Source organism: Corylus avellana, chromosome ca7 (genome assembly GCF_901000735.1).
Source record: "Corylus avellana chromosome ca7, CavTom2PMs-1.0".
NCBI classification, from domain to species: domain Eukaryota; kingdom Viridiplantae; phylum Streptophyta; class Magnoliopsida; order Fagales; family Betulaceae; genus Corylus; species Corylus avellana.
In genome coordinates this window covers 1,820,753-1,836,041 of record NC_081547.1, presented here as the reverse complement: position 1 = coordinate 1,836,041, position 15,289 = coordinate 1,820,753, and the positions used below count along the sequence as shown (strand labels likewise).

At 36.3% G+C, this 15,289-nt stretch overlaps 2 protein-coding genes across 2 annotated transcripts; one reads left to right on the top strand and one right to left on the bottom strand.

The window, feature by feature from the left end:
• Positions 1 to 4,790: 4,790 nt before the first annotated feature.
• Positions 4,791 to 11,531, top strand: LOC132186297 (shaggy-related protein kinase theta). Its single transcript, XM_059600191.1, has 13 exons — positions 4,791 to 5,128; positions 6,945 to 7,199; positions 7,355 to 7,447; positions 7,955 to 8,014; positions 8,147 to 8,419; positions 8,542 to 8,616; positions 9,105 to 9,161; positions 9,254 to 9,394; positions 10,028 to 10,078; positions 10,183 to 10,278; positions 10,371 to 10,454; positions 10,843 to 10,945; positions 11,021 to 11,531. The coding sequence occupies exons 1-13, from the start codon at positions 5,066 to 5,068 to the stop codon at positions 11,080 to 11,082; spliced, it is 1,413 nt and encodes a 470-aa protein (XP_059456174.1). The 5' UTR covers positions 4,791 to 5,065; the 3' UTR covers positions 11,083 to 11,531.
• A 469-nt stretch (positions 11,532 to 12,000) lies between these two features.
• On the bottom strand, positions 12,001 to 15,120 carry LOC132186296 (pentatricopeptide repeat-containing protein At2g03880, mitochondrial). The gene is made up of 2 exons (XM_059600190.1): positions 12,521 to 15,120; positions 12,001 to 12,440 (listed from the first exon to the last, which is right to left on the bottom strand). Exon 1 carries the CDS (start codon positions 15,060 to 15,062, stop codon positions 12,633 to 12,635), a length of 2,430 nt encoding a protein of 809 aa, XP_059456173.1. The 5' UTR covers positions 15,063 to 15,120; the 3' UTR covers positions 12,001 to 12,440; positions 12,521 to 12,632.
• Positions 15,121 to 15,289: the final 169 nt, after the last annotated feature.

The window sequence follows — 15,289 nt, the reverse complement described above, 5'->3', positions numbered from 1 at the left end:
AAGGATAAAAATCTTAAAAGAAAAAGAGAAATGAATGAAATAGGCAATATGATAGTGAAGGTTTTTAGATGAATAGTTAGCTTTAGGAGTGGGCGAAACCCGCATAACTGTCCCACCCCGCCCCGCTCGGTTTTCCTCACAAAAAAGCAAATTTGGGTTAAATATTGGATACTCGAATGGGACAAGGCAGGTTGCAAGTAGCATTTTTTAAAATGATCAAATACCTGCCCCGCCCCACCCTACAATAAGCCTAAGCCTAAAAACCTAATACCCACAATAGTCAATTTCTTTCTTCACACCACCTCTTCTCCTTCTTTCCCCCCTCTCTCTCTCTCTCGTCTGTGGCTCTCTCTTCTCTCTGGATGATGTAAACCCATTAAAACCCGCATCACCTGCTCCTGTACCATCCGCCCCATCCCACACAACCCGAAACTTGATAGATATTGTTCATTATATCCGGATTGTAAATCTAATTTTCAATGCCCAACCCGAGCCCGGTCCAAGAACTAAGCTTAGCTATCTATTGAATTAAGTGAGAAACACTGAATTGGCGTAAATCCAGCGATGCAACTAGTTTCGCTGAATTTGAGGACCGTGACCGCTCGCTCGCTCCATCTCCCTTAAAGCCTACGTTGGAGAGCAAAATGACAGAAACATGTGAGCGTTGTTGACTCCAATTTCTCCACAAATCCACTGGATGTGCGCAGAAAGTGTACCTTTCTTTTATAAATGCACTTCATTCACGTGCACGCTGTCCGTAATATTTATTATTTATGCTCTACCCAGTACCCACCCACCCTCTCAAATCTCTAGTATTTATTTATTTTCACAGGAATGAAAGCGACTCTCCCCCAAAAAAACATAAATAAACCAAGAAAAAGGTGGTCACTTGGGACAATCATTTAATTTAACGTAATAATATTATATCAAAAGTTTTTAGCTTCAATCCAATATATGAAAAATATATAATATTTTTTATATATTTCATAAATAAATATTAGAATTTATCACATAATGAATAGAGCACACACTACTTATTCCGTGACAAGGACCAAAAAAATTATCAGTCTGCACTTGAGAGAGGATGTTGAAAAATAATCTCACATTGCCCGTGAACAAGATCTTAAACATATTTATAAGAAATAAACAACTCTCTTTTATTGAACCAATTTTATGAAATGAATTAGATTCACAAATTTCTTTAATCATTTTACGTAAAATTCATATATATATATATATATATATATATATTTGGTAGAATGTACCATTTTAAGGGTATTTATTCTAAGCAATTTTATTTGGTAAATTGGTAGTGGTATATAGTTGCTTTAGTGGTAAAAACTATATATGTACAATGTCACTTATATGAGATTTATTATATCCTACTTCAATTGATGTTTAATTATCCTAACGACACTATTTATTGACTGTCCTGAGGCCTCTTACCAAACTATATACAGTTTGTCGGATGTCTAAGGAAAAAGATTATGGTTGAGATAAGGACACGTCACAGATTCAGTGTTATTACACAAAGGTAAACGGATGGAGATCGGGTATAATAATTAGCTGTTTGTATTTAATGTAATACAGGAAGTTAATGTGAAAAGGTAATTAAGCCTTACCTACTTAAACAGTCGTTGAAACTGTTTAAAAACCTGTCCAAATAGGTGTAAGCTCACATGCATGTTTTATCACACTGGCTGTATATATCGCATGCAATGCCAGTTACTAATTGAACTCATCTAAATCCAATATAAATTGTGATTTGCCTTGGATTCTAAAAAGCAATACTCGGCAAAAACTATGTTTTTTAGCTTATGATATTAAAAAGATAAGTGTTAGTTAGTAGACTCTCATATTATTGACATATAATTATGGTGACGTGGCAGTAAAAATTACCCATTAATTTTTTTTACGTAATTCAAATACTGAATTTTCATTGCCATATATCATCGTAGTTATATGACAATAATATGAGAGTCTACAAAATATCTTTTCTCTATTAAAAAATGTATCTGAGAATTAAAAATTAAATTAAACGAATTATTTCCGATTCAATTTTAAAGAAACTTTTCATTCGGCAGTCCGGTTCATATGCAGTTATATTGTTTTGGCCGAGATGGTCTGGGCTGTCAAGAGTCCGACATAAATTGGAACCGGTGGAAAATGTCTGGGCGTGAAAACCTTTCGGCCCAGTTAGCACCGATTTGGATTCTGGATGTTATCATTGTCCATCCAACTGTTAACTTTCAAGCCCGAGCTGAAAAATAGGCCGAGTTATTGGGCTGCCAGATTCCCAATCTTGCTTACTGACAAAATATTTCAGATATGGAAAATCAATAGCCTAATGCCCTACATGATCACTTACCCAAAAATAAAACCTAAAGAATCGAAAAATTAATTAAAAATGTTAGTCGTTAGAGCATTCACATCCGGTTAGCTAAAGGTTATTTTGGTTAGCCGATATACAAATTTGAGTAAAAATATAGATACACCCGGCTAGTTACTTTAGCTAAAAAATTGGTGAGCTACTATAATAATATACTTTTTTTTTTTTAAAAAAAAAAAAGACCAGCTATAATGATAATGATATATATGGTAGACTTCATTTAACCTTTAGCTAATTTTATAGTAACTCACCAATTTTTAACTCCATAATTATAATTCGAAAGTTAATGTTTTGTTTTGTTGCATTTAATGATGTAAATGGCGACACGTCATTTGACAAATTTAAATTAGATAACAACAAATGTCCTACAAAGCTTACATGCCATAATCTAGTATTAATTAAATATTGGTTTTTTAAACAATGGCCAATACAAGGGCTACCAAGCTCTACTACTTCAAGTTTGTAAAATATTTATAGAACGTTTGTATGGCATGTAACATTACTTTGTATTTCACATACTTGGGCTTTCTTATTAAACATGTAAATTAGTATGTTATTTGATGAATTTGAAATTTTCAAAGTTATCAACTATATTAGTTCAAAATTCATACGATCAAATTTTTATTGTTTAGAGGTAGAAGGGGGAAAAGAGGAATTACAAAGGTGGGTCTCTCCCACAGTTGATCCTAACCAAAGAAAAAAAAAAAAAAAAAAAAAAAAAAAAAAACAAGATATAAGAATGCTTTCAAATATACGGTTGAAAACGGCCCATTTAGCAAGCTGATGTGATATAAAGTTAGCATTACGAGAAGTCTTCACTGTGGTCCAAGTAAAAAAACCACGAAGCTGCGAGTGGATATCTCCAATAATTGGAACAAAACACCAATCAGTAAAAAGAGAAGCCTTGTTAATGGCTAGGATCACAGTGACGGAATCACCCTCAAGACAAAGAGAATGGCAACCAAAAGAGGAAGCAAATTGAACTGCCAAGAAAGCAGCTTGAGCTTCACCGACATTAACTTCACAATGTTGTTCTTCAAATTTGTCTGCGAATATTTTAAAATAGAACAATGTTGTTCTTCCATTGATTAATCATGAATTAAATTGCATTTATTGCCAATATTAAATTAATTTGGTATGTTTATAAGGTAATGCAATATTCACGTTGGATGAGAAGAAAAACAACTTTATTGGCTGTGATTGTTGATGTGTAATAGTTTTTTTTTTTTTTTTTTTTTTTTTTAAAAAGAAGAAGAAGTTATAATGTTGTGTTTTGATTTTTATTATTAATGTTCTTGTTTTGAGATTATAAAACAAAAGACAAAGAACACTGATTTTAACAAACAAAGTTGACATGTTTAAAAAATTTAAGAACCTACACTAAATATATGACGTAGTTTTTACCAAATCGGTTTAATTAAGGTTATTGTTCTGCTAATCCAATGAATGCTATATGTCACTCTCTCAATTGTTTAGTTTCCATACAATAAAATTAACCTTACCCGCTCAAGACAACCCAATTTTGATAAGACCTATGGATCGATTGAATCTAGCACGGTTAAAGAATGCATGCATAATATAGTAGGGGCCACATAATCAAATTGATTATTCCATAAATTTTTTTCTAACCAATGAAGTGTAGAATAATACTTCATTAAGAAATGAGAAGAGAATCACTCATGAGGTACACATCGTTATCTTTTTCAATTTTTTTTTCCAATGAATACTGACTTCTTGGCTGGACACTTTGTGTTTGGGTTTCATTTTGTCTATAAATTATCTTGATTTAAGATTTGATGGGTGATCACCTGATTATTTAATTTTAACTTTATATTAAGCATCTAAAAAATGAGACCAAATTCTCCTCCTCATGTAACACATGTAACTTGAATTTTGGTGGATATGGCTTATGATATAATCATTATTTGATACAAGTATATACTTTAGAATATACTTAGAGATTATATTATTAACTTTGTAGAGAATAACAATTATATATGATTTTCAAAGACAGGTAGTTGAATTTAAATTTAATAAATCTAAAAAATAAACAAAATAAAAAATTAATTATAAAAAAAACTCCCTCAAAAGACCGATTCACGCGCTCCCCAAGTCCCAATCACATTCTAGATTTTTTTAACCGTCAAAGACCGGTCAAACCGAAGATCATTTACGCAACGCCAAGGCACCCCGGGCTCATTATTATATTGTACAAAGCCTCGAATCTCTGCCGTCCGAATTCCTCCAATAATATCCGATTAACGGTCAGGAGTCCCCGTTTGACCGAAGGACAAAAGGAATTGAACGCCGGAATGATTGGCTCTGATCCTAGTTTGACCGTAGACAAAAATCGCAAAAACAAAAGGCCACCTGGAGCCATTAGCTCAAAGAGAGAGAGAAAGAGAGAAACGGGGGAAAATTGTAGAGAGAGAAAGAAGGGGAAGGAGAGAGAGAGAGAGAGAGAGGGGTTGAGGTTGTTTTTGTTGTGTTTTATTTTTTCTCTCCATTTTGTTCTTTCTCTGTTTTGTGAAGAGGAAGAGGAGAGAGAGAAAGAAATCTCTCTCTCTATTCTTTTTTTTTTTTTTTTTGGAGATTTTTTTTATTTTTTAATTTTGTTTGGATTTTGAGTTTCTTGGAGTGGAGAGAGGGGGATTGAGGGAATTAGGGTTTCCAACCATGAATGTGATGCGCCGGCTGAAGAGCATTGCTTCTGGTCGTACATCCATTTCATCTGATCCTGTAAGTATACTTTTTTTTCTTTTCTTGTTTTTGAAGTATTTGTTTGGTTGCTGGGAAAACGAAGGAAAGGGAAGGGGAAGGAAAGAAAATAATGAATGAAATTTTTTGAAACATGGGAAGCTCTTTTCTCGCCTTTAGGTATCTAGATTATGTATATTTGTTTAAATGTATAAATATAAATAAAACTTATATTTTAATTATTTCGCTGGCGTTAAAAATTTATTTCATTCTATTTTCCGGGATTATTTTTTTCCGCAGCATAAAACTATGATCGGTTTTGTGATATCTGCTGTGTAGTTTGAGGCATGGAAGGATTGACGAACTCTAATCTGTACCGGGGGATTTGGTTTCTTTGAAAACCATTAGTGGTTGTGTTGGTTCTGTTACCAATTTTTTTTTTTGAGGGGAGAGAAGAGGCATTTTCTTTAATGCATTTATAATTTAATGGCTGTTAAGTGTTAAACCCAAAGAAAAAAATGATAAATTTTCATGGTATATGTACATATTTTTTTTGTTGTATTGCAAATCGTGGAACTGTGGTGAGGTAGTTTTCCTGAAAGAGTAAAGGTATACACCTCACTTTTATCTCATTTTGTTGATGAGACACTATAAATCGGCCCTTGTATTTTTTTTTTTAAAGGCTTATCCAAGGACTGTCTGGCTGTGCCGTATCAGCGAAATGGGATAAAAGTGTGGCATATAGCATTTCTCTTCCCGGAAATGTGTGTGGAATTTATGTGGGGTTCCGTTGTTATATGGTATAACTGTATAAGATTGGCTGATCAATGTTGGTGAATGCATGTATGTGTACGAGGTCCCATAACTTTTGTGCCACAAAAAATTGGTGTTAGATTTGATATACATTATGCACTGGAGTGGTGTTGCTGTGTGATGATGGGATCAATGATTGTAATTTAGCAAATAATGGCGTTTTGGCATTATAGGTTGGTTGTTGATAGTAACCAGTAGTTTAGCAGCTGCCTTCTGTGAATAAAATTGCCACTGGGGTTGGTGATGGTTCAAAATCACCATTATTTATGCTTCCCTTAGGGCACCATAGGCAATGCTTTGTTCATGATATTTTAGGTAAAAGTTATGATGAAGTTACAGACATGAGAATGTACTAGTAGCTCTAGGAGGGACGTGGATCACTGGATATCCATTTTAGAAAAGAAAAAAAAGAAGGAAAAAAAATGGAATTTCAAATTTTGAACTAGCACATCAGATCTTCTTTCCGTCTGCTGAAGGCCATACCCGATAAGGTGAAACCTAAATGGTTGAGGCATTTGGCTCACTGAGGTGTACCAGCTCAGCTACTCGTAACTGTTAGTCTAGCCTTGGGGAGAATTTTTGACAATTCCTTTTGAATTATCAGCGTTGTACACTGTCTTAGCCTGGCCTCAAAGGGTTTTCTGCGAGGCAAATGGTTTCGGTAAAGTGACAAATGCAACTCACAATGGCAGTTTAATTACATCTTTGGATGAAACTTTTATAACTTACTAATTGACTACAGGAGTACACGTAATTTTATCCGGAAATAAATAACGTCCTTTCAATCTTAAATTTGCTCATGTCTGTTTATGTAGCATTAATGGCTCCCTTTAATTTATGTTGCTTCCTGTTGTTTTTGCTGAATGTCATTATGGTAAAATAGAAAAGAAAAAGAAAAAGAAATTAGTGTGCAGTGAAATTAGTTAGGTTTGGGGATAGTAGGGACTATATGGGGGCTCTATTTGTCATCATATAAGATACTTTGGATGCATCATTAACTTCTCATGTCTAATTTTGGTAGCCATTGTATGTTGTTTTCCTTTAGGGTGGGGATTCTATCACAAAGAGAGCAAAGTTTGATCAAGAGACGGAACGGAAGGATACTGAGGAGCCAAATAGAGTAGAGAGATGTGCCACGGGTCTGGAGCAGCATATGGCTTCCACATCACTAGAAACCGCTGCAAGCACATCTGATATATCTTCAATGCCTATAAAAGAGAAGTCTGGTTATGATCAGCTTCCTAAAGAAATGCATGAAATGAGAATTAGAGATGAGAAAGCAAACAACCATGATGAAAAGGTATATTTTTGTTGTAATATTTATACCTATTCAACCCCTTGAAATTTCCTTTTACAGGTCAGGATACTTTTGAATCATGTAGATCTTGCAAAATCATTGAAACAACCAAAACAGTGCAGTTATAAATTGCTTGTGTAAAATTTTGCATTATGCAGGAAGTGGAAGCTGCTGTTGTGAATGGTAATGGAACAGAAACAGGTCAGATAATTGCAACTACCATAGCTGGTCGAAATGGACAACCAAAACAGGTAACTTGATTTCTGTTTGTGGTTGCATAATTCTGGCTGCCTTTCACTGCATTTCCTGCTTGTCTATCTGTAGGATTCTCATGTGTATGTTTTTATTCTCGTTAAATTTCTGGTGTGATTGATGTGAAAATCTTCTTTTATGGTTTTTGTGTGAGTGTTGGGGGGTGGGGGGGGTACTTGGGGGTTGGGAGATTATTTTGTCTCATTTCGATTCCTGTTCGTGTCTTGGATGGGCTTTTAGTGAATATGATTAACCATGATTGCACTAGTTGACATGGTCTATTTCTGGTTATATGCAAAGATGCTTACATGGGTGGTACTAATTTCCATGTAAGTCAAAATTTTGATGATACATCTCTCTGAAAGCTTGGAATCCAGTGATTAAATTTTCTCTGCTTGATGTTTGGCTTCGGAACCATTACCTTGCACTTGAGCTATATTTACAACATAAATGTATGAGGTTCCGCTTGTACAAACCGTTAATAGTTTGCTCTTTCCTGATTTCAGACAATCTCGTACATGGCAGAGCGCGTGGTTGGCACTGGTTCATTTGGTGTTGTCTTTCAGGTACTTCGACTTCATCTGCTTTTGTTTATGCATCCATACTGATGTTTAGTTAATTGTGCGTGTCTCTGTGTTTGTATTTTCATTCATAAAGATGTTTTTAACAACTCTTTGATTCCTTCACGTATGTTGTAGGCTAAGTGCCTGGAAACAGGTGAAGCAGTTGCAATAAAGAAGGTGCTGCAGGATAAGAGATATAAGAATAGAGAACTTCAGATTATGCGCTTACTTGACCATCCTAATGTTGTTCAACTGAGGCACTGTTTCTTCTCAACTACGGAGAAAGATGAGTTGTACCTTAACCTTGTCCTGGAGTATATATCTGAAACTGTCTACCGAGTTTCAAAGCACTATATCAGGATGACCCAACACATGCCCATCATGCATGTACAACTTTATGCATACCAGGTGAACAATGAAACTTTGAATATGTCTGTGCAATGAAATTCTTTTGACATGTATACCTGATAACTACTTGGCTGCTTTGGGTCTATTTTACACTGAATTGTATTAATTTGTTGTCTTTGTAGATTTGTCGTGCGCTAAATTACTTGCATCATGTTGTTGGAGTGTGTCATCGTGACATTAAGCCACAGAATCTGCTGGTGAGATATTCTTGCACTTGTTTCATCAGTTGTATTTGTATCAGTTAGATTTTGTACATATTTTCTTGTCAAAGTGGACCATGTATTTCATAGCTTCCACATTTTCAAATGAATCATGAAATTTTGATGAGTTGATATTATTGCTTTCTTTGGATTCAATTGATTTGGGAATGTCCGCTGTCAGAAACTAAAAACAATTGTTCTTTTTATGTTGTTAGTTCTGAAAATGACTTTTACACAAGAAGGCATATAGAAGTTTTGACAGTTTGTACCTAGAATTTGATCACACATGTTTTATGAAAAATATCTCTTGGTAACAGTGGTGGCAATACTGCTTGTTCTGGGGCTACAGAAAATGAAATTATGATAGTAGTTGGTGCTCATGGTCATTGGTAAAATTTGTTATGTGTTTGGCCCTAAGATGTTATCTTATTTGAACTCCTGTTACTATTGTGTACTAGAGTTGAGGTTTGCGATACTAACTGCAGGTCAATCCCCACAGTCATCAGTTAAAGATATGCGATTTTGGCAGTGCAAAAATGCTGGTATGCTTTTCCTTCTCTTTTCTTCCTTAACTTAAATGGATTTTGAAAATAATCTTAAAGGCTACTTATGAAATTCATTTTGACATTTTTAGGTGCCAGGTGAACCCAACATATCATATATTTGCTCACGATATTATAGGGCTCCAGAACTTATATTTGGGGCTACCGAATACACAACTGCAATTGATATGTGGTCAGTTGGTTGTGTCCTTGCTGAGCTTCTTCTAGGACAGGTTGGTGTTTATATGTAGTAGTTTTTTATTTTCAGACTTGGATGACAAAGTTTAATTATCTAACTATAATTAAGATTCGATTAATGTAAATTTCTGCTTTACTTGAGTCATGCCTGCCAGTAACACGCTCCATCTCTGTACTGGCAGAAATGGTTGACACTTCTATGATTTCAGATTACTTTTAGTGAGCGAAGAGTGCATAATTGATTTACCCCTATCAAGCTTTTCTCTCTCTCTCTCTCTCTCTCTCTCTCTCTATATATATATATATATATATATATATTTTCTGGTATAATTGTTTAGTGTATTTATGCTCTTTGTTTCATTGGGTACCTTTTCACTCATGCCTTCATTATTTGGAGATTTGGAAGTTGATAATCTTAATCTTAGAGGTTTGCAGCACTAGGTTCTATGTGAATCTCCTTTAAGTGAGGCTCTCTTTATTTGCTATCTTCCTGCTTTTGACTGCCCTCTGTGTAACAACCATTTAATGGAGTATGCCTTTATTCCTTTGTTTTAAAGTTTTGGGTTTTTTTTTTTGGTTAAGTTATGAAGTTTTTAGATATTTAGTTGTCTTTTGAAATAAGATACATATCCGGTTATGATATTTACTGGGTTTTGCATCATATGCAGCCACTGTTTCCTGGTGAAAGTGGTGTTGATCAGTTGGTCGAGATCATTAAGGTGTACTATCTATTAACCTATTGCTTGCATTCCTTTAGCACTATTTTTGATGTTTTGCGTCCTCACAATGATTTTCTTCTTCATTTTCTGTTGTATTGTAATAGATTCTGGGGACTCCTACTAGAGAAGAAATCAAGTGCATGAATCCTAATTACAATGAGTACAAATTCCCTCAGATCAAAGCTCACCCGTGGCACAAGGTTTGCTAGAAATTTTATGGTCATTTCTTCCTCATTGATAGGAAACAGTACTTTTTGTGATGGTGGAAATCTTAAGATGCTACAATTTCCAGATATTTCACAAGCGAATGCCCCCTGAAGCAGTGGATCTTGTGTCAAGGCTGCTCCAGTATTCACCAAGTCTTCGTTGCACCGCCGTAAGAAAATTTCTTGCTTTATTATATTTCCTGAATTTTGTCAAAATGATTTTTTTTTTTTTTTTTGACTTAATGATGGTTTAGTAAACACCATCAGTGTGAAATTTATGTTTTCCAATAATAATGTGGAAGATCTGCTGTTATTTGGGTCAAACTTGACATGGCTACAGCTTTGGTAGGAAATTTTAGATGACCTATTTCTATGGTCACTAAGCTGTTCTGGCAGCCAATTGCTATTTTGCTTATATGCTAGCACATTCATGTATCTTGTTTGAATTTTTATGGCAAAATTTTGCATATTGTTGATTTCATTGGGTGAAGTTATTTAAGTATTGACAATATATGGATCATTGTTGAGTGATATTGTAATTTACATCCTAACTTTCAGTTGGAAGCATGTGCGCACCCCTTCTTTGATGATCTGAGAGACCCAAATGTATCCTTGCCTAATGGGCGAGCACTACCTCCATTGTTCAATTTCACAGCTCAAGGTAAGTTAGACTCCCCTGTTCTTTCCCTTTTTGCTCAACAGTCTCTCTCTGTTGCTGATGCTAAAAGTCCTGCAGAACTTGCTGGCGCATCTGCTGAGCTGCGTCGTCGCCTCATTCCGGAGCATGCAAGGAATTAAATTTCATTGGACGCGGTTTTAACATCTGTAGGCACTACAAATGAGTTTTTGTATGCTCAGTTGTCGGAAGAGGCATGCTGCCCTGCCCCAGTAGCCGAGGACCTGCCGCCTTTCAACTTCATGAATTGTTCATGATAGAAGCAAGGGGTGGAGAGTCTAGGGGCTGGCAGGCTGTCCATCAACGATGAGATGGATCTGCAGGCGCAATTATCAGGTGGAGGGAGTGGAATTGCTTGAATGAGGGTGACATTTTGCATTTTTACGTTGTGACATGTATGCCTTGACTTACAAATGTGCTATCGTTTTGTCATATATACTTGATGGGCATTTTATATGGGGACTGACTCGGTGGGCTCTTCGGTGTACATTGTTCCTGCTCACTTTTGGTGTTACAGAGAAATTCATGATGTTTGTTTATTGTTTTATAAAGTGTTTTTTGTGTTTTGATTTTTGATTTTTGAATTCTTTTTTTTAAAAGAAGCTTTTTGATGCGATCTAAAGATGAGAAATGTGGAGTCTACATTTAATAAAATGTTCTGTGAGGTTCATATAAAAAAAAATGAAAATTGGTTGGTAAACTTTTTGGAAAGTCCATTAAACAAAATATTGAACATGAATTCGATGAGATAAGGGTGGTTGTGCCGCCGCCCTTGTTCTGGTCAAAGGTGGACAGCCTTATCCTACAGCCTCTGTTAAGGGTGACTGCCGTTGCCTCTTCTGCTTTCAACTCTTTTATTAATAATAAGTCAGCCATTACACCTTAAAAATTAAGCACTTAATTGTTTTTTTTTTTAAAATGAGAGAAGCGGTTATTCTCTTGTTTCCTCGAATCCCGGAACTGAGGCAATATGTTGTATTGTGAAGTGAATTTTGAAAAGCAATTGGTTAATGAAAAAACCATATATAAAAAAAAAATAATAAAACAAAAAAAGCATTATGCATTATATTTTGCAGTCAAGTTACATGGAATTGGCATGAAAAGGCCTGCATTGGGGGAGTCAAAGCGCATACTCTATTTATCCTTAACAGCAAAATGCAATGCAACAATTCTCACAGCGGCAGGATGGCATTTTCCAAACACAAGGCAAGATGAACAAAGATTTTACCATAAAGAGTAAAATATAGCTTGCCTAATGTTTCCTTTTTTCTGTACAAGAGAGTTCAAAGTGACAAACTAGGGACCACATATAAATTGCTTATGGTTGTCGAAGTGGTCAGGTTTGAGATAATTCATGTCATTTGAGTATCAAGGCTGGGAGATTCGAGATTCATATTACTTGCCAAATAAGGGTTTCGCCTGAGTGTCATAAGACACAGTCTGCATACTCTCCCCCGGGTTCCAGAACTTTCAGATTTGCCTGTGTCAAAAAAGCAAAATCATTCATATTATATACACTATCAACATCAAAGGAAAAGAAAATGAGGTGATGGTTTGAACCTTGAAAGTGATGTTTCAGGAAAAATTCTGTAGTGAAAACACCAAGAGCCAGTCATTTCAGCACATACTCCTCATGGGAAACTGGATAGGAGCAAGATTTGGGATGAAATTCCTACCAATAGTCCCCACAAGAACAAATTCCGTCTCTAAAATGATGAAAACAGTTTGAATCCCTCAAAATAACGTGCCGAAGAAATACTGTTGATATATATTTCATAGCAGTATGGCAATCTCCGCAAACTCGAAGATTCTTAAAAATGCGAATTGGTACTCCTGGTGGCACAGTGAGAAGCCCAAAAGCAACGGCCAACTTCTCACTGTGATAAGCTAGAGCAAGCTTCTTACCCTCTTCATCCATGTCATGAAGTGCAAAATTCATGTCTGGCACGTAACCAGCTTCCTTGATTAATATCATAATCTCATCTATCTTGGAATAGATCTCAGATGTCCTTGGATGGCCTCTATCATCAGACATAAATTTATGCACATGGCTGTTCATCTCAATCCAACTGCAACCAGGCTCCTTACTGATTCCCATTGATTTCATCGATCTTCGAATTCTTGCAGCATCTTCCCATCTGTTTGCTGCAGAATACATGTTAGATAATAGAACGTAAGGCATAGCATTCAAGGGTTCTAATTCAAAAAGGTTGTTTGCTGCTATCTCTCCCAGCTCTAAATTCCCATGTACTCTACATGCAGCTAGTAGTGCCTTCCATACTGTTGCATCTGGTTTAACATCCATTTTATTCAGTAATTCGTTAGCCTCATTAATTTTTCCTGAGCGCCCCAAGAGGTCAATCATACAGGCATAGTGTTCAGGACCTGGCTTTATTCCATAGACCTGACTCATCGATTCAAAAAACCGGCGACCATCTTCTTCAAGACCAGCATGGCTGCAAGCAAATAGTAAGCCAATAAAAGTAATGAAGTCTGGCTTTGTGCCGCTTGCTATCATCTGATCATAAAATTGTATGGAGTCCTTTCCTTTACCATTCTGTGCATAACCGACTATTAAAGCTGTCCAAGTAATCACATCCCGAACTCGCATCGAGTTGAAGATCCTATTGGCATCTTCTATACACCCACATTTTGCATACATTGTGACAAGGGAATTATCTACGGACAAAGATGATTGAAGGCCAGATTTAACGAAGTTTGCATGAACTTGTTGCCCAAATTCTAAGACTGTAAACTCTGAACAGGCACTCAAAACGCTGGCAATCACAAATTGGTCCAGACAAATTCCTGTAGTTCTCATATCACAAAACAACTTAATAGCTTCTCCATGAGAGCCATTGTGAGCATATCCTGTGACTAGGGAGGTCCATGAGATCACATCCTTGTCTATCATCTGATTGAACACCTTAAATGCACAATCTAAGTTTCCTTGTTTTGCATACATGTCAACGAGAGCATTGCTCACAAGCTTATAACCCTCAAATCCAGTCTTGACAATCAAACAGTGGACAGATTTTGCGTTTTTCAGATCCATCGTGGAGGCAAAAGAGTTTAGTACCGAAGGGTATGTAAAATCATTAATCTTCATATCTTTTGCATGCATCTTCTTAAATAAGGACCAAGCTTCCTCTTCAAATCCGTGCCTCACACACCCAACTATCATCGAGTTCCAAGAAATCACGTCATCAGTTTCCATAGTCTCTAACGCCCTCCTTGCACTATTCAAGTCTCCACATTTTGCATACATATCAACCAATGCACTTTGGACAAACACATTAGCCCCAAAACCACTCCTAATTATGCACCTATGCACCTGAGCCCCAAAATTACATGCTGAAACCACCGCACATGCTGTCAAAATGCTAGGAAAGGTAAACTGATTGGACTCAACCCCTTCTGCTCTCATGTCTCGGAAACACTCAATTGCCTTAAAGCCATGTCCATTTTGAGAGTACCCAGTAAGCATAGCAGTCCATAACACATGATTTCTCCTGTCAGGCGTTGTCTCAAAGAGATACTCAGCTTCCAAAATGCACTTGCACTTTGCGTACATGTCAACAAGACCAGTAACAACAAAAACATTGAAGTCAAATCCAGTCTTGATCACATAACCATGAATGTTTTCACCTCTCTGGAGCGAACCCGATAGTGAACATCCCCTCAGAACACTGCCCAACGCATACTGGCTCAAATTTTGTCCCTCCGAATGCATTTCTCTAAACAATTCAAAAGCTTCCATTTCGCAACCATATCGAGAATACCCTGATATAAGAGAAGACCAAGCAATAGAACTTCTATTGGGAGTCTCATCAAAAAGTTTTCTAGCTTCAGCTAGCATTCCTGAATTCGCATAAGCAGCAATCATCGTGTTCCAACTAAACTCGTCCCTATCAGACATTTTATCAAACATTTTACGGGCTTCACCGATTCGACTCGATTTGGACAATTCATTAAGTAGTCGGTTCGAATCAAACCTAGGATTGACAATGGCAATGCCATGAACGAAATGGGCTAACTCTATGTGTTTGAATTGATTCCATGCTTTATGAGAGAAACTCAAAATTCCTAGATTCTTGAACATAAGTAGCTTGTTCTCGCCGTCTTCTACTCTGAAAAGATCATGTAGAATCTCATTTGCAGACCAGAACGACATGTAGTTGTACGTTTTTCTCTTTTCGGGTCAGACCCACAATGCCCCTTGGGTCATGTGTGAAGTACAACCTGATCATGGGCCGGGCCTGTGACCTAACTTTGCTTCATTATTTTTTTGGTCGTTGTATATATGGGCCCGCAAATCATTGTCTTCAT